Source organism: Corvus moneduloides, chromosome 2 (genome assembly GCF_009650955.1).
Source record: "Corvus moneduloides isolate bCorMon1 chromosome 2, bCorMon1.pri, whole genome shotgun sequence".
In the NCBI taxonomy this organism is placed as follows: domain Eukaryota; kingdom Metazoa; phylum Chordata; class Aves; order Passeriformes; family Corvidae; genus Corvus; species Corvus moneduloides.
In genome coordinates this window covers 58,362,241-58,387,965 of record NC_045477.1, presented here as the reverse complement: position 1 = coordinate 58,387,965, position 25,725 = coordinate 58,362,241, and the positions used below count along the sequence as shown (strand labels likewise).

At 37.1% G+C, this 25,725-nt stretch overlaps 1 protein-coding gene across 1 annotated transcript in view; it reads right to left on the bottom strand.

Annotated features, from left to right (window-relative positions):
• VWA8 (von Willebrand factor A domain containing 8) overlaps positions 1-25,725 on the bottom strand; it is a 181,263-nt gene that overhangs the window by 58,285 nt on the left and 97,253 nt on the right. Inside the window, exons 22-29 of the mRNA XM_032099823.1 lie at positions 25,164-25,239; positions 24,367-24,502; positions 22,906-23,025; positions 20,794-20,999; positions 12,410-12,561; positions 3,752-3,860; positions 2,686-2,824; positions 1,212-1,414 (exon numbers count right to left, since the gene is read on the bottom strand). Of these exons, the coding sequence (XP_031955714.1) occupies positions 1,212-1,414; positions 2,686-2,824; positions 3,752-3,860; positions 12,410-12,561; positions 20,794-20,999; positions 22,906-23,025; positions 24,367-24,502; positions 25,164-25,239 (1,141 nt within the window). The remainder of the gene's footprint in view (positions 1-1,211; positions 1,415-2,685; positions 2,825-3,751; positions 3,861-12,409; positions 12,562-20,793; positions 21,000-22,905; positions 23,026-24,366; positions 24,503-25,163; positions 25,240-25,725) is intronic.

Below are 25,725 nucleotides of genomic sequence, written 5' to 3'. Positions count from 1 at the left end.
ATGTGCATCTCAAAATAGCCCAAATGGTATTTCTATAGCTGTTCAACAAGCAGGTAACCTCAGAACCATATTTTTTCCAGTTTGCCTTGGAAAGTATCCAACAGGCAGCTGCACCTGCATAGGCAGTTCTACAAAAGGCAGAAGAATTGTGTTTCTCATAAGGCACTGAGCTTAACTGTAGCATTTGATACCAGAAAGTGGCATCAACACCCAACACGTGTTCCTGGAACAACAGTATTGCAGATACACTAGAAATGACTGAAAACTATTAACATCCCAACTCAATGTAGGAAAGGTTCTCCTAGATTGAAGTATTTCACCTACTGAAAAATCGACAGAAGAAATTCAAAGAAAGGAAAAACCAGACAACAATAATGACCAGATTTAATGCCTGTATCAAACCATAGTGACTGGTAGCATAATAAACTATTATTAATATTAAATAATGAACAGCAGCAGCCCAGTATACACTGTTGTGTCTTCCCACTCCTGGGCAAAGAGGTTTTGAATTGGAAATTTTACAGTCAGTTCACAGATAGTAAGAGAAAGTGCAAAGTATGCAATAGTTGTCTTTAAAAAAAGCATTTGAGTCAAACCAACACTGAAATTGTCAGTGGTTCTCAGTTTGCATTGCTGATGTCAAGGCTTACCTAATCTCCCTTCTAGTCTCGACACTTCACGTTACAGAACAAGAAATTTAAGGATTCACAAAACAAATCACAAATAGTGGCATGGAGCAAACACAAGCAACGTTTTACTTTGTGACTCAGAAAACATCTCTTTTATACACTATTTGAAAAGTAAAAGGGGGACAAGATTGGAGCAGAACTTAAGTTCACATAAAACACTTTACTCTGCACTTTACAAACATATGCTGTTTGACTGAGACTCCTGAACTTTATCTACTCTCCCACTTTCTCCCATAAAGGCCAATCTTCCTCTATCAGTAAGAGAAGACAAGCAGGTAGAACTCAGCTTCAATAATAGAAGAGGACATTGTCCAGCTAAAGAGTGCAAGAGGAAAATCTCCATATAAACCTAACGCTGAAGGCAACTCCCAAGCTACAAGTACAGTAAAAGAGAGAACATTCAGCAGGCGATAGCCTTGTCTGGACTATTTCAGTCTATAGAGGTAGAGTCTCCAGTGATTTACCCTCATGATACTACTTTGCTCATGACTAAACATTTAGTTAGAATTTAATTTTTTTTACCTCCTCTTCATGTAGAACCACTTGACCTTTAAGTGGATTTCCCAGTGGTGCTGCAGTCACAAAAGGTTGCCAGACACTTCCAACTGTTCTTGGGAAGAGGTCATAAAGATCCACAAAGTATCCACTCTTACTAGAAATGTTCATGAAGTACAAGGAAACAGGATTGCATGTAGTAACATAAAGAATATTTTCATGTTCCTCTTCTGAAATAAGAAAACAAAATAGTGAAAGGCTACTGACATTGTCCATTTCTCTTCTGGAACTAGGTATGTCATAAACTTGGCAGATGATACAGCAAAAAGTACTAAAAAATTACCACTTCTGACAAGGGAGATAAAGAGAAATAATCTCTTGATATCAACTAAATGTTAACAGCCAGAATCTCACCACAACACTATTAACTCTAAACAAGTAGTCCAACACATACTTGTGTAGGCATGACTGCAGTGTCTGCCAGCTGCTAGCATGTTCATCTGATTTTGCTTGTGTATAATCTTGGTTCTTCTTCTTTCTCTATCCCATCCTCCCTTTAAATGCATGTATTTATTAATTAAACATGGATTGAATGCAAACACTGTACAGAACTTTTCACATAAACCAATTCCTGAATAATTTCAGACAATTCTTGAAATCAATACAAAGCTACCTAATTTCTGTTTCATTGCCATGAAATTCTGCTAATGTATTTATAAATCGGACTGCAAGTAGAAAAAGCAGCATTCCAGGTTTGATCATTAATGATCTCTTTATAATACATAATAATGTTTAGACATGCTTAATGATGAACCCTAAAAACATTTATGAATACTCCCAATGGTGCAATACACTCTGGGACATATGCTGTAGAGGTAACCAAGGCATGTTTGGTCCAGGAAGAAAGAATCAGTATGAGCACAGAGGAAAAAAGCACAACACTCTCCAAGTTAAAAGATTTATATTAAAATTGAATTGAGAGAGGAAAAGTCAAAGAATCGCTTTTGTCAAGTCATGCCATGTTGAACACACAAATTTAACAAACTTGCAATTTTGTGGCTGTGTTCTACTTTAATTACACATCTTTCTCTTAGTTTGAGAAAGATGCATATCCTTACAATGACCACAATGACTCAGTGAAATTATGATCTGACTTCAGGGGATTATTTTTGCATTTCACCTACAATTAAAAAAAAAAAAAAAAAAAGTTATTATTCCTATAGTCCACTCCCATACTCCATATTTTTAATTCCCATATTACAATTCCTAGTATTATTCCTATACTCTATTGCAAGCATACCTAGAAATACACACTACTATAAATGCACTGAAGTATTGTTACTACACTTGAAATTCCTCATACTGCCCTTGTATATTCTGCCAGTAGCTACTGGCAAGCACTTACGAAATCAACAGCCCAGTCACTCCTCATCTCCAGGACATCTCACCTATTTGTAACATTGCAGATCATTACAGAAGTCAGTAGCTTTTCTTACTGTACCTTTTGTTACTGTGACATCACAAATTAAGTTAATTTCATCTAAAGGCAGTGTCCAATAAGCAAGTTCTTCTGTGAAACTGATGGACCTGGCTTCATGTCGTTCCAGTGGAAAGCCTTGAATATTTAAGGACACAGGGCCCTAGAACAAATAATAACAATGAAGGCTTCCTAAAATATTCCACTCCCCATTCTTTATGAAAATATAAAAGCCTTCTTCATGCTGTAATGCTACTAACAACAAAAAACTACTAAATAATTTTTAAATTTAATATTAAACAAATTAAAGGGAAAAGGAAATGCCTTTTCTATGAATTCTCTGAATGTCCATACTACCATTTCCTTTACAGTATAGAAACCTCGTGACTCTCTTCTTTAGTCTTTCAATGGTTTAGAACCATTATCACTTAGTAGCACGAAGGAGGGAGGTATCATGTACTGATAAAACACAGTTCATACAAGAAAAATGCAAGAATATTTCTGTTTCAAAGAAATTAAATGACAATTTTTTATTATATAAAGTTTAAATCTCACCCATACACCACATCAGAAGTACAGGTTTTTCCTTACTCGCTGGAGTAATAATTACTGAAGTTAAGCCAAGAACTCAAGAGCTGAAAATGACTTAGAAACTTTGGCTGCAGATCAAATTGTACCAAAGGTTCAGATTCAAGCTAAAGACCTGTACGAATTCAGCTGCATGCAAGATAGAAACAGAAAACAGTTTTCTTTTCAGTCTCTGATCTTAGCCAAAAATTGAGATCTGGGGCCTGTAACTGGCCACCCCCAATCATCCAAAACAGCTACAAAGTTCTTTCAGACAAGGTATTTTCAGTATTTTTTCAAGAACTTCTGGCCAAGCTTACTGATTTTCAAGCACATCTTACGTTGTGAGGCATACAAAAATGGTAATTTTCCTAGTCAGTGTAAAAACTCCAAGAACAAGTGACAAGGACCATGCCTTGTATACACTCTTTTTCCTGAAGAAATTAATCACATTTTAGATTCTTCACATCCCAATACATAAAACCAGTATTATATGAATTAAAAAATACTTTAAAAGACAAACCTTTACATCTATTTTTTGAGTTTCTGATGGACACAGCATTTTCTGTTGTGCATTTCCTGGCCAATCGACTTTCCAGTAGCCCATAAATTTATGTTCTGGTAGTGGCAGTCTGTCAAATAATGTAGGAACAAATGAATATTTACATTTATTAACCAGTAAGTGATATGGAATAAATCATTTACACAACTGCATTTTTCCAACAAAATATATCTGAAGATTCTCTTGCAGAAAATGTTTCCTTGCTGAAATATTTCATTCGTTTTTACATTTTAAATCACAAAAAATTTAGCCTTCTGGACTACTAATACAGACACAACCTAAGCAGTGTCATAGAAGAAGAAGCAATGCATATAATATGGCTTCAAAAGGAAAAGTTTTCCAGTCTGAATTATGTGAGACATGCAGCAAAATAGATCTGAACCATCTCTTGCTTTGCTTTATTCAGATCAGGCAGGGTGGGACAGCACCCCTTAAAGGAACTCCTGTCAGTAGCTCATTCTTCTAAAAGACCAGCAGGATAAGCACAGTAAACACTGAGGCTTGTTAACCATGCAATGAAAGTTCTGCAAATTATTTCTGTTTATTGTACTACGGCTCACATGAACAAAGGCAAAGGAATACAGACATGAGAGTATCCCATTGCCCTCTGGCCAGTACAATCTACAGAGCGGACAGGGACATCTTCAAAACCCACATTTGCTTGCCTTGGTCTTATTTCCTCATTTCTGTACCTTTTATCTAAGGAAGAAATATGTGGACCACAACAAAGCTTATTTTTACAGGGAAAGAAAATGCTGATATGTGACAATGTAGCATCACAGCAAAATAGAGACAGTGCGATTTTTCCTTCTTCCCTCTGAAGTGATTTACAGCCACTGAAAGCAGCTTGACTTCATTAATTGGCGTGAATACCTTCAAACTAACGATCTCATAACTTCTGGCTTCTTTTATTTGGGACCAGTCACTCCTAAAGAGGCCTCCTATCAAAACAGCATTCTGTGTGACATGCTGCTGCACATGATTGTACAGCTACAGGACTTGGCAAGAGAATAGAAGACATTCCTTCTCCCAGTTTCTATAAATATCTTCAAAGTCTATTTTAAGGAAGTTCTCTTAGACTGTTTGTTAAAAGTATCTACTTGGTCTCTTCTGTACCATCTGATGATGCTCGCTCGTTCCTACTGCTACAATTATTTTTCCTCTCCTCGCCAACCAGCCTGACACTTTTAGATATTAGAGGTTTGTTTTATATCTTCTCTATATTGTTTTCAGAATAAGAAGGGATCCCAAATAAAAAAAAAAAAATTAAAGTCAGTTGGACTTTATATGAAACTTAGGAAATTTTAGTTTTATTTTATTTTCCCCCTAAGAACTTAAAGAAAAATTAATACAGAATTAATACAGATATCCCTTAATCTTTGCTACTCATTCAGGAAAGATGTGTTAACATTTCTTAATGGTATATTGACACCAAACCTCAAGCAACAACAGGCCAGAAATCGCAGGCAGTCACTCAGCCTCCATCACCATTCTATGTTTGGACATCTGCCAAGGCAGTCAGACAGCCAAAGACACTGTTTTGCAAACAGAAAATGGTTTGAATGCTATAGATCATTGGTGCTCATAGATAAATAAATTGCCAGCTGCCAGCAATGCGCCATTGGGGCATGTAATGAGGAAAGCACATCTCATTAATTCCCTCTGTTAGTCAAAGAACTGTGAGAATCTTCACTGCCTGTTTGTTGCCTGACTAAAAATATCAATAGACACCAATGTTTGCAGAGTGATTAATTTTGTATTTTTCCTCACTTCATTTTGCATTTTTCCATTCTTTACACCTAGCTAGTACGGTCAAAATTCTTCCCAAATGAAGAAGAGTAATTAAGCCAGATTAAAAAAAAAAAAAAAAAAAAAAAAAATCCCAAGTACAATACATGGCAAATAACAACATTCAACACCATTAGGAAAAACCATTCTTAGATAAATTTATTCACGCAGCTAGAAAAACAGGCAATCAGTCAAATCACTAGACTAAATGTCAGTTTAGACGTCTGTGAACCAGAATTTTACTTCAGGCTTCCATTTGGGTTTCTAAATGATTTGCTGGCAAAGAGCTAGTTATGTCTTGAGCCACAAGCTGTCTTGTGTGCAAAGAAACCCTGGAGACTTCTTTTTGCTCTATGACTCTTGAGTAGCATAATCTCTGATATGTCTATAATCAGCAATAGTTATTTCCCGTTAGCTCAGTGGAACATCAGCTCTCACAAGGATTTGGACTTTGGTTTTAATTCCTTACACATTACTCCCATGGACAACATCCTAGAAATCAACAACTTTACTAATGATCATGAATAGCTATTAAAATTTAAAACAAAACATATGTTAATAACAAGCTCTAACCAAATACCCATCTTTTTATAGCAACAGAATTACAGATTGCATTCCCAAATAAACATTTCCACTCTGTTTCAGCCTTCTAGAGATTTTCTTTGCTAATAGTTCCTCTCCTCCCTCAGGAAAACTGATTTCTCCTTTCTCCTAGATTTTTGAGGTTTTCTTCTCTTCCCTGTTTCTGAATGATTTAGTTTCTCTCAGGCAGTAGAGCAAGTCATCATAAACAGCAAAGAGGAGGGAAAGTAGATCAGAATTTCAGAATAAAACAGAAAGCAGAGTTCATAATACGAAGCTCTTTGTCAAGAGTTATAGGGATCTCATTCTTCCAGGGCCTGACAATTCTTTTTTTCTGTCTCACTGCTCTCTCATGTAAATCTGGTCTAAGAAAGACTAGTATTGAAGAAGCTGGTGGCATTAAGATCTTACAATCAGTCTGCTTCCTGAATGACTTTCAGGAGGGAGTGAGGGTGCAGAAGGACTGGAAGAACATGTCCACACTGAAAATGTGTATACATCTTAACAGCCTTCCTCTAGTGAATATATATGAAACACATTGAAGTAAGGAAATTACTTTCTTTTCCAAGCACTTATAACAAGCAAATTTTAAAAATAACTTGAACTGACAGGATTAGTAAAAACTTCACTAGATGCTCCTGCCACGCTGCTGTATTTCAAATTAATTAACCAAATAGCATTTACATAAAAGGCAGATAGAATACAATGGAAATGTCAACACTGGCAAAAATCTGCAATGCAAAGAGATCTGATAGGTATAAAAAGTGCAGTGGTTGGGTAAGAATGGTACTAAAACTCCACTGGTCTCTCCAGCTGGGGTGTACAGAGCAATCCATGATTTTTGCCTTCCTCAAAAGCTGGAAAGGGTTTCTAGAAGAGAAAAACTACAAGTAGACTGCATTAATCTTGTAATAAATACAAGATTTAAGAGCAAGTTCTAAGGAATTATTCCTGATCAGTTCTTTGATTACGCATCTGTCAAAGCCCATTACTTAAAGAAAATTCAAAATTGTTTTTATGTTTATTCAACCCTTAATTTTAGATCCCGGTCTTCTACCAGATTACTGCTGTCCATGAAATGTATATATAAGCATTTTGTATTTTGATCAGAAAAGTGATTGCACAACACCTACAGCTGATGGGCCAATTCTACAAAAAATTACTGTTTAACCTGTTTAACCTGAATTTCTCCATGCACAGCCGTCGAAGGGGAAATGATCTGTCAAAAGATAATTCTCTTGTGCTGCTAGAAAACTTTTCAAAGTGACCCCTATAGAACACAATTTCTTTCCATTTTTATATTTTTGATTTAAGAAACAAAATTCATTTTAGGATATTTAAAAAAATGATCAAACAACAAAAAACTTAAATCATCAAACAACTGTGTTCAAAAAGTCAACAGAGCCTGCTTTATAAAGTTATTTATTTAGCTTTCAGAGAACATACTGAAAGATGGGTATGAATCTTGTAAAACTGAAGTTCCACTGAAAGCAAATTCTTCACTGCCAGACATCGTATTAGCACGGCTGAGGACATGAACTATGAAAGACAACAAAGCTGCTTAATATATGATCTTGTAAACCAGCTCAGTGCTGGCACAGAAGGTATTATTCAAGGTCTCCAGTAACAGCCTGTGCTCCATCTAGCTGAAAAGACTTCCACCCCACGTAACCTTTTTGGACTTAAGCAAGATACAGCTTGAAATCAGGAAAATTCCTTGCCAATCATTCTCCATAATTTATCCAAACATATTTTGATTTGAATTATAAGCAGTAGACATTCAGAAGAGTTGTATGTTAAAACTCCTGTTCCCTGGCAATTCCCCTTCCTCAGCTGGCCCCATGACACAGCGGGATGACAAGAGATACGTATGATATGAGCCATATCCAGTAATTACATTACCTGGGATGGGGGAAGCAACACAAAAGAACAGTCTCAAGAGAAAAACAAAGCTGTTAACATTTACATATTTACATTACATATAAAAAACTCAGTTCATATAAAACAAATATTGAAGTTATAGCAAGCACCTGGAACTGAATAGTGACAGGAGGAAAAATGGCAATTTCATCAAGGATAAATGTCAGAATTAGGATTAAATGCTGTTTTACCTAGAAATTGCAGATGGTCTGAACTGTGCACCAAAACGGCAGATTAACATGAATTTAGACAAATATTTAACAGATGTCAACAGGAAAAACAAAACGTAATTGTACATAAAGAAAGATAGTAAGTTAGTACCATGAATAATTCATTTTACCTACTATGTCTTGGCAAACCATCATAGACATCTGCTTTACACAGAGTACTGATAAAAATTATAAACTAGTGGACAGGTGGTACCAGGAGAGACAGACAGTATTTTAACACCTGACAATACTGAACATGTCAGTGCCTTGAAGAATGGTTATCCTACCTGGGAAAAAATCACAACTGAAGAAAGCAAAAAGACCAAGTAAAGCATTCCTTTACAGGTCTAATATACGATACTAATTTTGCTAATAAATAAATTAGTAACAACAAAAAAATTTCTCTCTTGAAAAAACTACTGCAAGAATCATTTTGTAAATGGTCATTACACACCATGTAATCTTCCCTTCCAAGATTAGGTATATTAATTCCAGAATCTAATCTAAAATACTCATAAGGGTCACTGCTAGCATCTGTTCCATTTCCCCTGGATTTCAGCAATTTCAGCTGGATATATCCCTAAATACTTCTTCTATTGAAACCCCGTATTGTAGCATTTTGCTTGTGTGTCTCATGGGTTTTTTCCTATATTTACAGCAGTTATGTTGCAGCAGCACTTTAAATAATTCTGACTTACACAAGTTTTCTTTTCAATTAAGTAATAGGTGACAGACTTCTCCAAAGCTTATTAAAATAAAAATTCATGATAGTTTGGTCCAAGACATGCTTAGAGAGTACCTGCATAAAGGTGTCAGCATTTCACTGTAATGATTTTCCTCTCCCAGAATCTCCTGGAAATGCTTCCCTATTGCAAAATTTAACTGTACAGGATTTGTGTTCTTATACAATGATTTTGCTGTTGGTATGACTAACACCCTCAGGCAGAATTGGTTTGGACTATTATCCCAGTTTTCATTATTACTTAGTAGAATCACTGAGCAATTTATTATGAGAGCTACTAAGTCTTTAAAGTCTACCAAAAAAAGACTGGGGCACAGAAGTCATCTGTGGAGATATGCTGCTGTCGCTAGAACATAGAAATCACACCTAGAAATCACACCTTCAGATTGCCAGCTTGTGAGAGCATAGAAGCAGGTAGGAAAACAAGCTTAAAACAGAAAGTGATCTTGACATGTCATAGAACCAATCTGAAAAAATCCAATACAATAAGAAAAATGTAAGTGTGAAGAAAGCTGCTCACATAGAGCAAAGACGGGGTAAGAGCTATGGAGGGTTTTGCAAAAAGGATGTGAAAATTTATGCTTAGAAAACCAGAGGTGAGTTAAATATTGCACAAAATGCAAACATACTGGGGTTTTAAAAAGTCAATACATTTCTAATCTGTACTCTCTTACTATCTACTTGGCTCCAGGAAAAATGAACTAGACCAGTTTCACACCCAATACTTATCGATGGACACAAATCGAGTGAAGACAAGGATCATAAAAGAAAAATAAAACCAAACAGAGGCCTTAAAAACAGGGCAGATCAAGAGGTGACTTTCTAGTGGTGAGGCTACTAAGAAACAAGACTGACTTGCCCTAGGAGGTTATAGAATTCCTCCTCTGAAGGTTTTCAGGCATGAATCATGAAAGAAATGAGATAAGGTTTTAGAATAACCTGCATCTTTTCTGAAGGAAGTGGGCTGGATTAGATGAACACCATTATCCTATTCTCAGATTCATGGAAAAAAAATAGAGAGGTCAGTACTCTAGTACCTTTTCTGCAGTAGTCCAAACACCATATACCCAATTACCTCAATGTGTCTGTCCATCATGGGAGCTTGCAATATGGGCTGGAACAGATTTGGAGAAATTATCTCAGTGTTCTTTAACCTCAAGGCAGAATCAACTGTGCCTAAATCTGAAAGTTGTGGCTATAATTCAAGGTGATCTACCTGTGGCTTACAAACTCCATAGGATTAAATCTCATGACCAAAATCAAGGTTGTCTTGCAATGGAGGAGTAAGAACCTGAAATGCCAGCTGTTGTGGATGCGAATGAGGGATTGAGACCAAGACAGCTACATCATCAGAGCCAGGTGCTCAGCCCAGCAAGGTGAGATGTAACAAAAAGTTGCTTTTATCAGCTGTGGGTGAACTGCTCCTGTAGTTTCTCCTCCCCTGGGCCTTCAGTGTACAAAGCATGCTCACAGCTGCCTGTCTAGTGAAGTTTTTGATGAGCATCTTGTGGGTATCTTGTAAGTCTGTCATCCTTGGTGTAACCTGTCCTATAAAACCTCAGTGAAGAATTCAAAATGATCAGGTGATTATCTTTAATTCAAAATAATTACATCTTTCTTCTATGTTCTCACTTCTACACTGAGCAGTCCCCAATTACAGAAACATTTCTGTTTCCTAAACCTCTGATTGTCTCATCACTAAAGAGTCCTCTCCCATATCTAATACTTCTAAAATTACACAAAGAGCAAATTTCTCAAAAACTATGACAAGCATTGTAATTCTTTAAAATAGAAATTACCAAGTAACATTCAGCAAAGAAACTACAGCAAGAGTTTCAAGTGTGTTCTGTCACTTTGACAGACATTGTAGTTGCTCAGGTACTGGTTCCCCAGGCATGTAATAGTCCTGTCATCAAAATTAAAGGTACACCACAGGCACTACACTGCCAAGCTTTTTAAATAATATATGTAGGATGTTAATTATGGTAACAGTGGTGCTGCAACACAGGAAACTTACACATGGACACTTAACACCAAAGAATGGGTAAAGCTGGAAGGGACCACAATGGTCATTTGCTCCAACCTCCCTGCTCAAGCAGGGTCATCTTAGAGCACATTGCACAAGGTTGCATCCAAAGGTTGCTGTATATCTCCAGTGAGGGACACTCCACAACTCCTAGGCAATTCCACTGTTCAGTCACCCACACCAGAATCACTATCAATTCATCATGCCATAAAAATAAGTCCCTCCTTAGCAAATATAAAGTATATATGTCATGTGGCAAACTCAATTTTCCATATATCCATAAAGCTTTTTCCATGAAAGGGAAATATTTGTTTCTTCATAAATAAATTATGTATTAGAGCTCAAGACAGAGAAAGTTTTCTAATCACTTTTTAATATGATCTACTTAAGCCTGTTTTCTGTGAATTTCAGAAGAATGCATTACATTTGTTTCACAGAATCATAGAATAGTTTGGGTTGTAAGGGACCTTAAAAATCATCTGGTTTCAACCTCCCTGCCATGGGCAGGGACACTTTCCAGGTTGCACAAAGCCCTGTCCAACGTGGCCTTGAACACTTGCAGGGAGGGAACATCCATAACTTCTCTGAGCAACCTGTTCCAGTGTCTCACCACCCTCACAGTAAATAGTTTCTTCCTAATACCTGATCTAAACATACCATCTTTCAGTTTAAAGCCATTCCCCCTTGTCCTACCACTAAAGGACCTTGTAAAAGGTCTGTCTGCAGTTTTTTTCATAAGGCCCCTTCAGGGAGTGGGGGGTGGCTTGAAGATGGGAGGGCATTACTATGTAATGTAGCTGTTTTGATTCTAACCTCTGGAAAAGAAGTATATGGTGTAACATGTCAACTGGTAATACAGTTAAAAAATAACAGTGATTTACAGACACATACAAAAATGGGCCTTAGAGCTTATGTGCATTGCCCCATTCAGGAGAAATATTTTTGTAGAGCCCTCTGTGAGCATCAAAGACAAAAACCAACTACCACTGAAGACAACATTTTTATCTGCAGACTTAGGTAGTAACCAACCAGACAGAAGTGTATTGAAATTCAATTAAAAACACAGGAAAAGAAACAAGTATTTCCCTTTATTAAGATATACCTGTTTACCTTACAAGCTACTAATATGTACATGCACATTAAAGATTAAACATTAATAATAAGCAAATACTCGATCATGAAGTAATTTATATTGTTGTAACTTATTTGGAAGATTATAAATTTGAACCAGTGGAGGACTGACTTCCAAGAATTCCAGGATGTTTTTAGATCAATTAGCAGCAAGATAACACACTAAAAAAAGTGATCATGAGAAACATGTCTTCTTAATATATATCTTATGTTATTCTTACTCCTTGGCCAGCTGTACATTGGTCGGTTTTGCTCCAATAGGTATCCCATATTTGTGCAAAGTCTTGTATAAAATTTCACGCATTTCATTGTTGTAGGAGTCAAAGTCAAATACGTTCCGAACCACATTTGCGAGCCCTTCAGATGGAAATTTCTGTAAAGAAACAGACCCCCAGATATCTTTTAGTGACTATTAACTTACAGCATATCATTATGTACTTCTAAAATGAACAATTATAACATTAACTTTGCTTGACAAGTGCTCAAGTAATCTTTACTTTTTATTTCCAGAACATCGTTTCAAGTTAGAATGAAGTCACTGACACTAAACTTGACTTAAACAAAAAAGCATGTGGCAATTATTTAATACTAAACACCATTAATGGTTTAAAGAATTGTTTTCATTATATACCTAACAAGATGGTGTAGTCATTGGAGAATATAATTAATACTAGCCGGTATTTTTAAAATTTGGTTTCTGTAAACCGTGAAGATCTGACACAAATACACATATTCATATAATTCACCCATACAATCAATTTAAGAATTCTGACTCTTAATGCAGGATATAGAGAAGCAGATAATACACTCCTTGGCTAACAAAAAATATTTTAGGTCATGATGGATTTTAGTAGAAACAGAAATCCACTTAAGATTCACAAACTTTTTTTTCTTAGGGAAAAATACTAGTTGAAATGTGCTATGTACATTTAAAAACCCCAAATATTTATCAGACTTTCATTAGTACCTTCAACAGAAATGAAAGTTTCGTTACTGTGCTGGACTGGTTATTCTGGATGAGGAATTAAATGGTTGGATGGTTGCATCCAGAGGGTAGCGGGCAATGGCTCAAGGTCCTGATGGAGATGGGTGACTAATGGTGTTCCTCGGGGGGCTGTACTGTGACCAGGACTGTTTATGATATTCATCAGTGACACAGTGGGACTGAGTACACTCTCAGAAAATTTGCAAACGATACCAAGCTGAGTGGTACACCTAACATGCCTGTGGGATGGAATGCTATCCAGAGGGACCTGGACAGGTGGAGAAGTGGGGCCACAGGGATTTCATGAGGATCAACAAGGCTGTGTGCATGGTCCTGCACCTGGGTTGGGGTAACCACTGGTATCAGCACAGGCTGGGGAATGAACAGATCAAGAGCAGCTCTGACAAGGACTCGGGGGTGCTGGAGGTTGAGAAGTTGGACATGACCTGGCAATGTGCATTTGCAGCCCAGAAAGCCAAATGTGTCCTGGGCTGCATTCAAAGCAGTGCAGGGCGAGGGAGGGAATTCTGCCTCTCTACTCTGCGCTGGTGAGACCCCACCTGCAGTGCTGCATCCTGCTCTGGGGTTCTCCACATAGGAAGGACATGGACATGTTGGAGTGAGTCCAGAGGAGGGCCTCAAAGATGATCAGAGGGCTGGAGCTCCTCTCCTGTGATGATGCCATGACGATTTTTTGCCTTTTCTTTTATACCCCTGTTATACCTTTCTACAACTTCTGTATTCTTAGTGCTTTTTGCCTACATTCTTGGACTTGTTTGTCAAGCTATGAGACTAAACATTTTAGAAGCTTCATAGTTAGGGATCAGAAGGCCCCAGACCCCAAGGTCCTCTCCAGAACACATTCTGTAAATTAAGATAGAACCATCCAGGGGAAGGTTCCTTGGGGAGGGAGGCTCATTCGAGCCTCTCATTGGGGAATTTTTGATAGATATGCTAATTAGTAAGACCTATACTGTTATACCAAATCTTTTGTGAGGTGCATTGCAGTGTGCATTAAGGTGCATTCGACCTGGATGTGGTGCACCTAAGGATCCTTTCCCTTCTAACTGTGTTTGACTCTTGATTTTAAGACCAGGAAAAGGCATCAGTGAAGACAGACGGAGAGAGTTATTCAGCCTGGAGAATTCTCTAAGGAGACCTTATAACACCTTCCAGTACCTAAAAGGGGTTACAGGAGGGATGGAAAGGGACTGGAAGGACATGTAGTGATAGGAAAAAGGGGAATGGCTTTAAACAGAAAAAGGGCAGATTTAGATCAGGTATTAGGAAGAAATTCATTACTATGAGGGTGGTGAGTCACTGGCATAGGCTGCCCAGAAAAGTTCTGAATGCCCCCCGTACCTGAAGCTCTCAAGGACAGGCTGGATGAGGCTTCGAGCAACCTAGTCTGGTGGAAGGTGTCCCTGCCCACAGCAGCAGGATTAGAACTAGAATTTCTTTTAGGTGCCTTCCAGCCAAAATTATTCTATGATTCTATGAGTTAAAATTAGAGAAATGAAGACTTTTTAATATCACAAAACTGCTCAGAGAAACTGATGCCATTGATTAAGAAAGCAACTGAGGTGGAGGACCCCAAGCTGGAGTAGGTATATGCTGAAAGGAGGCTGTGATCTCTGGCTGTGGGAAGCCCACACTGGAGCAGGCTCCTGGCAGGATTTGTGGCCCTATGGGGAGAGGAGCCCACACTGGAGCAGGTTTGCTGGCAGGACTCATGACCCTGTGGAAGGGGCCCAGGCTGGAGCAGTTCCTGCAGAACTGCAGCCAGTGGGAAGGACTCACAATGGAGAAGTTCATGGAGGACTGTCTCCCATGGGAGGGATGCCACGCTGGAGCAGAGAGTGAGGAGTTCTCCCCCTGAGGAGAAAGTGGCGGCTGAGACAACGTGTGAAGAACTGACCACAGCCCCCTCTCCCCATTCTCTTGTGCTGCTGAAGGGGAGAAGGTAGAGAAAGGCAGGAGTGAAGTTGAGCTTGGGAATAAGGGTGGAGTATGGGGAAGGCGTTTTAAGATCTGTGTTACTTTCTCATCTTCCTACTCTGATTTGATTGGAAATAAATTAAACTAATTTCTTCAAGTCAAGTCTGTTTTGCCTGTGACAGCAATTGGTGAGTGATCTCTCCCTGCCCTTATCTTGATCTACAGGCCTTTCATTATATTTTCTCTTCCCAGCTGAGCAGGGGAGTGACAGAACAGCTTTGGTGGGCACCTGGCATCCAGCCAGGGTTAGCCCACCACAGATGTAAATGGAACAAGCCAAATAAAAAGAATTTAAAAAAATAATTATGATTGCTGTATATTCTAGAACTCTACTGCCTAACTGATCTATTTTATCTTTTTTTTTGGCAAGAGATGGGAGTGAGAATCTTTTGGTTTAAAAATGTCTCATTTTTTCTTCACAGGCCTTTCATTCAAATACTAGATCTTTCAGATAAGGACCTGGATGCTTCCATCTCAGTATGCCACATTTACGGTGATGAACATAAACTTGTGAAGAGGTATCTTAGGAAGTTGTAGTCTTAATTGGTTTTTTCCCCATTAGTGAGCTAGACTGGTACAAAGAACTTGAAAAACAGACTTAAGTGACAGAGAAGTTTATAAAAGTATTAAAAATACAGATATTTGAGTCCTGATTAAAAACTAAAACAGAAGAAAACAGAAAATTTTCAGAAATGTTTTGACCTATACTCTTAATCAAGTATCAGCCTTAGGAGTTTAATACTTTCCCAACTTTATAAATATCTGATCTAGATAATAAAATACCTGTGACATAAGCAATACTAAAATTAGCTAGTTACTGTGATAGACTAGAATACCGCTGCTAAATTAAGCTTGTACAAACCTTTTTTTATCTGTGGTGTACATGGCACAGAGTATTTTAGTACTAGTGTTGCTATAAAAGCATGTTAAACTATGTTCTGCTTTTTAAACCTGTCTGTGGGGAACCTATTAGAAGTTCTGCATCATTACAGCTTAGCAAAGTACAAGTTATTGTGGGATCATATAAAATTGCTCTACAGCCTGTGCCATCCTTGTTACAATGTCCAGTTCCTACTGAATGAAACAGGTACTAAACCCCTTGTCCCTAAACACTGTATAAAGCTTTCACACGTAAGGTGAATTGAAAAGTTCATGACAATGTTTAGTAGTGAAAGTGCTAACTTCTATATTGTTAATTGCACTTGGAGTCAAAAGTAAGCATCATTCTGAAACAACAGTTACATGCTGAATGCCACATTTTCTCTGTTCTCAGTGCAAAGCACAACCAACACACTGGCAGCAAGCTGTCTAATTCACTCATCAACTATGCATTCACCTGCCCTGCACTAGGTACTGCAGAAACCTTGGTCAAGTACTTCAGATAATATCTGGTTTTCCCTAGACGTCTCCAACTATTCCCACAGTTTTCTGAATCATTGCATAACTTCTGACATTGATACCCTTTTCTGCAATGAATTGCCTCAATAGTTCCATGTCTCTTGTATCAGCAGGACAGCATAAAAAATTTCCTGAGGTACAACTGATGGCTTCTGGGAACACAAGCCACTTGTCAAAAGTAATTTAAAAAATTCAGTAACTAAAAAAAAAAATCAACTCTCCTGTTTCAACCAGAACAAATCCAATCTCTTTTTAATAACTGCTTGGACAACTGCTTCCTAAAGAAAGGAAATGACAGTTCACTTTAAGGGAAAAAAAGAAAAAGACAAAAAAATCCAAAAAGGTTAAATGTTTGGGAGTTGAATTGAACACTAAAAAAATCATTTGGTTTCTATTGATTTTTAAAATGAGATTACTAGAGGAAATATTGATCTCTTATCAGTCTGTCTGGTTCTCATTCACTGATTCTTCCCCTTACACGTAACACCTCTGTGTGTACCTTAGATTATTTTCATAGCTTAGATTCTTGGCTATTCTTTAAAAAAGTAAGTAACACAGTTTTTTGCTTTCAACAATTTTATATTTTTATTTATATTGTGTGCTTTATTTGATACAGAATTTGACTTAGTGAAAACTCTGTAGTTTTATGGATCTAACATTCCATGAGGATATGTATTCTGACAGTCTGTGTAAAATCTATGAGCAAAATTGTAATTTTCTAGTAGAAATCGAGAATCTTAATTCAAATATGCTGTACCCATTGAGGTCTACTGTACTTCTAACACTGCCTTGAAAGGAAAGTGATAAATTATCTGGTATTCAGTCTGTAATGAATCCAGACTTTTTTTTTTGACTTCTACCTTGTTTTCTCACTAACATTCACTTCCCTATGTATCCTGGTGCCTTCAGTTATCTGACTATTTTCCATCCTGCCAGCACCATCTCAACGGCCCACCTATAATAGATCTCTGCCTACCCGTTCATTCTCCTGTGCTCTTGGTTTCCACCTGCACCCACCCCTGATGGCCTTTTACTGAATGTTGCCAGCTCTCTCTGTGCCTCCTCAGCTGTCCTTCAACAGGGCCAGGAGCACCATGTCTATGGCTCATCCTGAGTGACAGAGATACTAATGGATTAACCAGTACTTGCATCTTTAGTGGGCATCATCTGCTGCCAAGCAAAACAGCTGAATTCTCCTCCTGCAATTTCAATCAGTTCCTCTTTGTCACAGAGCCACTGATTTTGATTAAACCAGTAGAAACCTAATTATCTTTGAAAATTGATAACTGAGATCCATTGTGGCTGGCCAAAAGGGTAAAAGGTTATTATCGATGTGTGTTTGGCAGCAAAGCGAGAAGGGGATACAAACTGTTATTTGATAAGCCTACTTTCCTTTTGAGATTAGGCTGAAAAGTAAAAAAAAAAAAAAAAAAAAAAAAAAAGGCACTATCTTACCACAAAAGCTTGCTGAATAGGCCTTAAAACCTAATGATGAGTAGACTTCAGGTCCAAAAGGTTTCTTAGACATTTACTGCTTGAAAACATCTATCAAGGTCTCATGAAAAACAGCATATTAGATTGCAGAGAAGCAGTCATAGCACATGCTGCCGAGAGACAGCTTATGGTAACCCAACAGAGCAAGAGCACAGCTTCTGAGCTTGTCCATAAGCTACTAAAGACTTTTGACATCTGACAGTTTGAAAACTGGAGGTGAGCAAGACAAAAAGGCCACGTCACCTGCCAGCTAGAGCTGCAAGACCCAAATTCCCCATACAGTATGTGAGGAGAAAAAGTTGCAGTAATCAAGGTAGGTACCTGCATTCGACAACTCTTCCTATGCCTGCAGTTTTGGGTCTTCAAAAGAGTTTGGTATCTCAAGCTTCACCAAAAAAACCTTTTCCTAAGAAAAAGTTAGTATAGAGACAACCTAGCTCTGAGCACAGAGTCTAAGCTACAACAAAATTACTATGTTCTCTACTTGCATAATCTTTAGTGGAGGATACTCTTGTAACTGCACTCCCTATGCATATCCTATATGCTGAAGAACACAATTAGTCAGAGAAGATAAACAATATGCTAATACCATAGCAATCAGCATATTTTTAACTGACTAGTCCTGATGCTCAGATGTGCTCTCAGACAGCAGTAATCAAAAGCAATTTTTTCCTCCAAAACATCCAACCTTTTTTTACAGAGGCAAAAAATTCCAAAATTATGTGAAAGAAATCAACACAATAGTACAAAGAGAGCAGGGCCATGGAACTGCTGTAAGGGAAATAGTTTAACAACATGACTAACTTCCCTCCTTCCTTCCTAAGGACCAGCAATTTTACTGACTCATTTCCCTCCTTCCTCTTTCTTCTCTACCTGAAGACCTAAAAGTTTCTTACTTTGGAATAACCATTATGTTTCTATTCATTGTTTACATTTGGCTACTCCCAGTCTTTTTATTATTCAGACTGAAAAACAAGTTACAGTAAACAAAATGTTGCATTCTTTCTAGAATAAATGTTACAATGCAAGTCAAAGCTGCATATTGGAGATGTATTTGGATATTTACACTTTGAAAGAGGTGAAAGCTTAGCAGATGGAAAACTTCCCCACTGATCTGCACCCAGTGTCCAGGTTGAAGTGACCGCACTAATCTGGTTAAGTGAAGGAGACAGAAGCAGAGAGTAAAACAATTAGCAATGCAGCTCTTTCAATCTTCAATTGGACGCTGTTCACACTCAAATAAAAGAGGAAATAAGTCCTATGTTTCCGCACCAGTTATCAACAGAAGACAGTTCACCTTAGGTTACTTGGAGATAGATGATGAAGGAAAGAAGCTAGGAAGGAAGGTAGGAACAGCAGAAAAGTATGAAGACAAAAAGGAGTTCATTTAACAAACACTCTAAAACATTAACCTTTCAGCAGCACAGCAGCTGTTCCTCAAGTCTGTAATTTTTCCACTGCCATTTTGAATGTAACTGTGTGTTTAGAGGGCAGCAGGTACATGTTCTATCAGCTTGGTAAACAAATACCCATCAGCTGGCAATGGATCCTAATAGACTGCTTTGCTTATGTGTTTATCCGGATTCCTCAGCCTTTGGGTGTGAATCTAACCCTTAGTACAAAGTTACAGAGCGTTATTTTTTCTTTATATTATTGATACCATAGTAGCACCAGTTTGTCTTGAGACCTTCTTGCACTCTAAGAGACCCCAGAGCACAAAAATCTATCATCCCCAGAAATCTGGATGAAGATTTTTAAAAGGAGTAATTCCAACCTGCAGGATCTGAATGTCTGTGTATATGGTTGAATGTTTGTGAATATGTTCATGACCACAAACACAAAACTATCATGCAACCCTGCTATACTATGCAGTATAAAACATAGGAGCAGTAGGTCAAAATTTGTGAGAAATTACATTCTAATTGTATTCATTACATTGATTTCCACTATTTTTTTTTAAAATCTAGGATTCAATAATTCCAGAAACGGCCTATAAATTAACAAATTACAAATTCTATAGTTATAAACAGAAAAAAATAAAAGCACTGCTATTTCAAAGAGCATTAAGACACTTGGTATTTCAAATACTTTAGGCAAAAACCAGTCTTCAATTTATAAAGACAGAAGTCAGACTTTACTGTAATATTTAAGAAACCTGATCATCATTAAATCAGAATTCATAATTTTATAGTTAAATGTGTGTAGGAAGTAATCATGAATCCTACATATTCCCTTGATGAGTTGTTATCCATCTAGCATTTTCCTTAGGAAAAAAGTCCACCAGTGATGCAGTGATGAACAAGTTATGTGGCAGGAACTTGTTTTTTCACAGGAAAGGATTAAACCCACACAGTCTGTAGCAGAATAAAATGAACAGTTGCACTGTCCTGTAAGTATTGTATGCTGAATAAGGAATTTTATAATGAGGGCCAGCATGAACATTGCACACTGTATTCACAGTACGTGATTTTTTCTCACACAGTAGAAAAACAGGCTCACGGGGTCTTTTCTATCTAAAAATAAATACGCAGAAAAAATATCTGCCCATGTACATCTGTGATCCTTACCCTCTGACTATCTGAACATCTGAATATTGTGCTTCTTTCAAAATGTGAAATGTTTCATAAGAATTAAATAAAAATGCATGAACAATAATGGCATCTTTTTTTCAGGTATTAAAAAATTAGTATTGATGAACTCAAGTTTCCAATTAAATCTGATGTACTGTACCTGTAAATGTTTTACAATGTTCACAACTTCTCTAGTTGAATAGGGATAGTTAATAATTCCTTGGTCAGCTAAGCTCCTGAGCTCTCCAAATGCAGCTACCAGTTTCTGTAGAATCGGCTCCGGAACATTGGGACCGTATTGTTTAAGCATCGACAGTTCTGACTGTGGTTTGGGATTATCAACAGCATGGCAACTAAAAATGTCCCCTACAAAGAAAAAATACCAGCATGAAGTTAAGTAATTTCTAAAGAAGTAGCATCACAACAGCCCCTTTAAGTTTAATACTGCACCTTTAATAGAAAAGGTATGACTCAAAAGAATGCTGAGTACCCAGTTGTTAAAACTGTGAAAAATGTGAAGTACAAGCTATGAAGAACATCAAGGTTTCTGGAAACACAGATATCTCTCCCATCATTTTAAAGAAGCTGGTATCATGAGGGAGAAATTAACTTCAAGAATAAACACATGTCAAATGAATGCAGAAAAAAGTAAGAGAGAAAAGATTTTAAGAAAACATAATGTTGAATGGAACCTATTTGTGAACCCCCTCAAAACACCATAGAATGCAGGGAAATTTTGAAATGCAGGAAGGCCCTAATGCAAACCCAGTTAAGAGGTCTAGAGGAAATACTGAATTTATCTTTTCTCCCTGCCTGTCTTGAAGTATGGTAAGAAATTTGGCAAGACATCCTTTCCATACATTGGCATGATATTCATCCCAATAATACAATCTACAAGTTGAGTTTATTCATAGAAAGTCTCTGAACAGTTGTACAAAACTTTGCAGGAGCTTGATCAGATCCTGCAGAAAAAGGACTTGAATTAAAAAGCAGAAGAGACCCTAAGCTGGAAAAACAGTATCAACGAAGAACCCCAAGGTCTCAACCACATCTCTGCCATGTGTGTCAAAAGCAGTAACACTGATCAGTTTTGTTTAAAGTGTCCATGTAAGGAAAGAAATCAGGGTATGAAAAAGAAATACACTACAATAAATTCTCTTGGGGCAACATAGCTTGGTGAAATTCAGAGCCAATGAGTTTCAGACCTGGAATGTCCATTCAGTGGGAACCTCACCTGAAAAACAAAGAACTACTAGGTAATACCGAAGTTGGTTTGCACCTGCTTTTTTGAGTATGTTATTTGCTGCAGAACAAGCATTATGGCCAAAGTTAACAGGTAAAATCACAAAAATTAAGGTTCCCGCACATAAATGGCCAAGCTAACATAGAAAATACAGTCAGTGGAATCTGGAGGGTATTCAGTTCAGAGCCATTGTGTAACAACACTGCCAAAACCTTGCTAGAGGCTCACTTAGACTAACACTGGACTATACAGGCCAATGGATTCTTCACCACTTGCCCTTATGCAACTTAAATTCTTGGTTTTGCTGTGCGATTAAGCTCTAGGGGATCTTTATTGACACAAAGAATTTCTGGGACCTACCAGGAGCTTTCCAAAGTAAGGCTTCTGTTGTTATGAAAATTGATGATGTGAAATTTGGACAGCCTTACCTGACACTGAGATGAATTCAGTATCTTGACAAATATATGTATTTTACTAAGGCTATCATAGCTGGCCACGTGCATGGAGAGGCAAATAAGGATTAAGAAGCAGGTAGCAGAGTGCTAGCAGTAGAAAATACAGTAGCCTTTACTGCTGAAAGGAAAGAAAAGAGCCATCTATCAAGCTACCATCTCTTACATCAAACAGGACAGCACCTGAGCTGTGCCTTGTTTGATATGGGGAAAAAAATAGTGAGCAATTGAAAGAGATGTCAGGTGTCAAGCTTATAGTTTATTTGTTTGCTGTATTTGTATACTACATACACTCATTAACGAAGATTTCCCATAACCTTGTGTCTGCAATGTGTGTCCAGATCCCATAAAACAAAATAGTTTTAACTCAGATCACATACATAAAGCTTTGCCCTTCAGGGCAAGTTCGAGCACTTTTATTAAGATATGTAAATTTACATGATACTCTTAGTGTCTTACGTGAAACAAAGTATCAATATGCATAAGGGCCCCTTCTCCTCATGAAACCTAATGAATAAAGACAGATATTCTATTCATCAAGTCTATTAAAGATCATAATTTAATATGAATCACTTACCTAATGTGCCAAAAAAGTCATTACCCAAGAAAGGAAATCCAGGCCTATTTGCCAGAACTATCATTCTAAAATCAGGATGAATAACTATTACATTTTCTCTCCCCTCTACATGAGCATGATCTGGAAAAGAAATAAAATGTATTACTTGCATATTTAAGATTTGCAATACTGAATGAATGAACATAATTAGAATAGATGAAGACTTCTAAGAATCAGAAGAAAAATTCTTCTAATTTGATTATGTTTTTCTTAGAATTAGAAGAACAGTTACAAAAAAAGGCTCAATAGCTTCTTACATGTCGTTCAACTGAGTTTTCTAGGTTTCATTTTAAAGTTCCATAGTTTGTTTCACAAAAATTTAACTGAAGTGTTTAATTGAAAAAACATAAAAATGCATTCACTGTTCTTGGGGTGTGGACTACCTGTCCCCTTTATATTTAATTTCACTAAAACAGTGAAGCCAATGGTGAATAAAATGTATTTTTATATAGGTCTGACATCATCTAATCTGGGAAGACAGGACTGAAATTCCTCCTGGTTACTACAAAAATTTGTGAGATGCCAGAGATACATTATTTAACACATGTGAAGACCCTGGTTCTCCAAAACTACTCAGACTGGCCCCATTCAGAACCTTGTTCCCTCTCAGCATGGTTCCAGCGGCACATGGTTTTTGGGAATCCTTTAAGTGCCCCTAAAAAATGACAGTAATAATTAGGAATGGCTAGCAAAATGTTTTAGAATAAGTCCACCTAGAATTTATAATGACAAGCAAAACTCTGGTGTGCCATGTGAGTGTTGAATGATTGCTACACTCAAACATTATTCCCAATATTTTTAAAATGAAACTAATTGCATAAAGTATAGTGTCTAGTAGCATCAAGAGAGCATTTCAAACATGGTCTTTTTTCAAAACACAATGAAAAATATCTATTTCCTGAAATAAATTTGATGATGAATTAAATTTCATCAAATTACAGATAATCTCATCCTGCAGCATATATTTAAATAATGAAGTCAGCATATAATCAAGTAAGCATATGCAATACTTGATTAGATAAAAACCGTAACAATTTGAGCCTAGGTATACTCAGATCTTCCTTCTAGACCTGATGATACCCCAACTCTCTAGATGGGCATAAGCAAGATCATAATTTTGTCAACTAGATCTTTATTTCTTATGGTGAATGAGAAGCAGAGGTCAAGTTACACTTAGTTTGGTTTAGGTTTTTTTTTTTTTTAATTTTTCAGTAAAATTCACAAGAAAGCTAATTTAAGAAAACATTTGTGGTTATTGCAAAAGTAGTAAAGAAAATTACTGTAATTTCTTTTATTGTTAACTTTTTAGCAACAATTTATCCATGTGGACTGTTTTGTGTCTCTGCTGAGCAATGTAATTGCTGAAAACCAGCAACACGTCACATTTTACTGTAAATGATAAAACTCTTTCATTCTACTTACTGGCAATAATTCGCCTTCCATCTGACAAAACCATTTCCCCACTTTCTACTAAAGTTTTTAAGATACAGGTGACATTTGTTGGTGCTTTGTCTGCCTCATCAATTACCAAAATATGTCCAAACTTCACTGCTTTCACCTAGAAGACGAAAAAAATCATAACATCACTATCACCCAAAAACCCTACAAGGAGCTACATTACTGATTTCTCAGTGAGCAGCAGTGACACTTCGGTGGCACTGAGACAAGAAAGGGACTCAGGAGGGGGGTAAGCTGTGACCAAACCACAGTACAAGAAGAGGAGGCAGGTGAGACAAGAAAGGTGGGTGTTTCCTTTTCTTCTGGATAGGGAGGGAAAGGGGTGTGCTACGGAGGGAAGTGAGTAGCCTGACTGTGAATGACTTGAAGTGCAGACAGAGAAGTGCAAAACCAGTTTGCATCTAGACTGTCAACATGCAGCTGAAAGAACTAAAGAATGCCAGCAATAGCTTTTTGGAGCCCAACTTAGCATGTAGGTGTGAGGTGTTACAAAGGAGAAGGAGGAAAATACCACTCTATCTGTTAGAATGTGTCAGGTTAATACTAAATTACTTTCCATACTCATTTTGTGTGTGGAGACTCCCAAGATTATCATCTTATTCATATTTGGTACAACAAATGTGACAAATGTGACCAAATAAAAGTTAATCAAATGTTTGTTACCATGCTCGCTCACTATGCCATGAAAAATCAAATCACGAACATTTTAAATTTTACATCAAAAATATTTCCAAATATAAAATCCAAATGCTACTACTGACCAGCGGTGAATCCTCATATATAATAAGACCATCCTTTACAGAAGGTTGTAGGGTAAGGCTTTGTACAGTGGTATCCCTGAAATGTGGAAAAGCAGAGAGTATTAATTAAAAATACACAGGAATTTTAGTTACAATAAAATGGAAAATGAATAAATGAAAAGCTGAATACTCTCTTTTTCTAAAAGGAAAAAAATATGTTTTTTAGAACACTTGAATAACTGGGAACAACGGTGTGCCAGCTTAGTGGTCAAATGTGAGTATTCCTGTTTCTGCCAGGACTTTCACAGTAGTTCTCCATTTCTAATAAACCCTGTAAAAAAAATCACTGAGAAGAGAATCAGTATCTTTTGTATGTAAGCACATTATTGATGTTACCATTTCTAGTTAAGTATGCCAAAACTGTCATTTATGTGACAAACAGGAATTGTTACTGTTTTAGCTGTTCTTTTCCACATATAATCAAGCAAAAAACCTACAAACAAACAAACAGACAAATCCAACTACCAATCGTGGAATTCTAAAAATCAATTATTTTTAGTTTGATCTAAGCCCTACTGGCTTG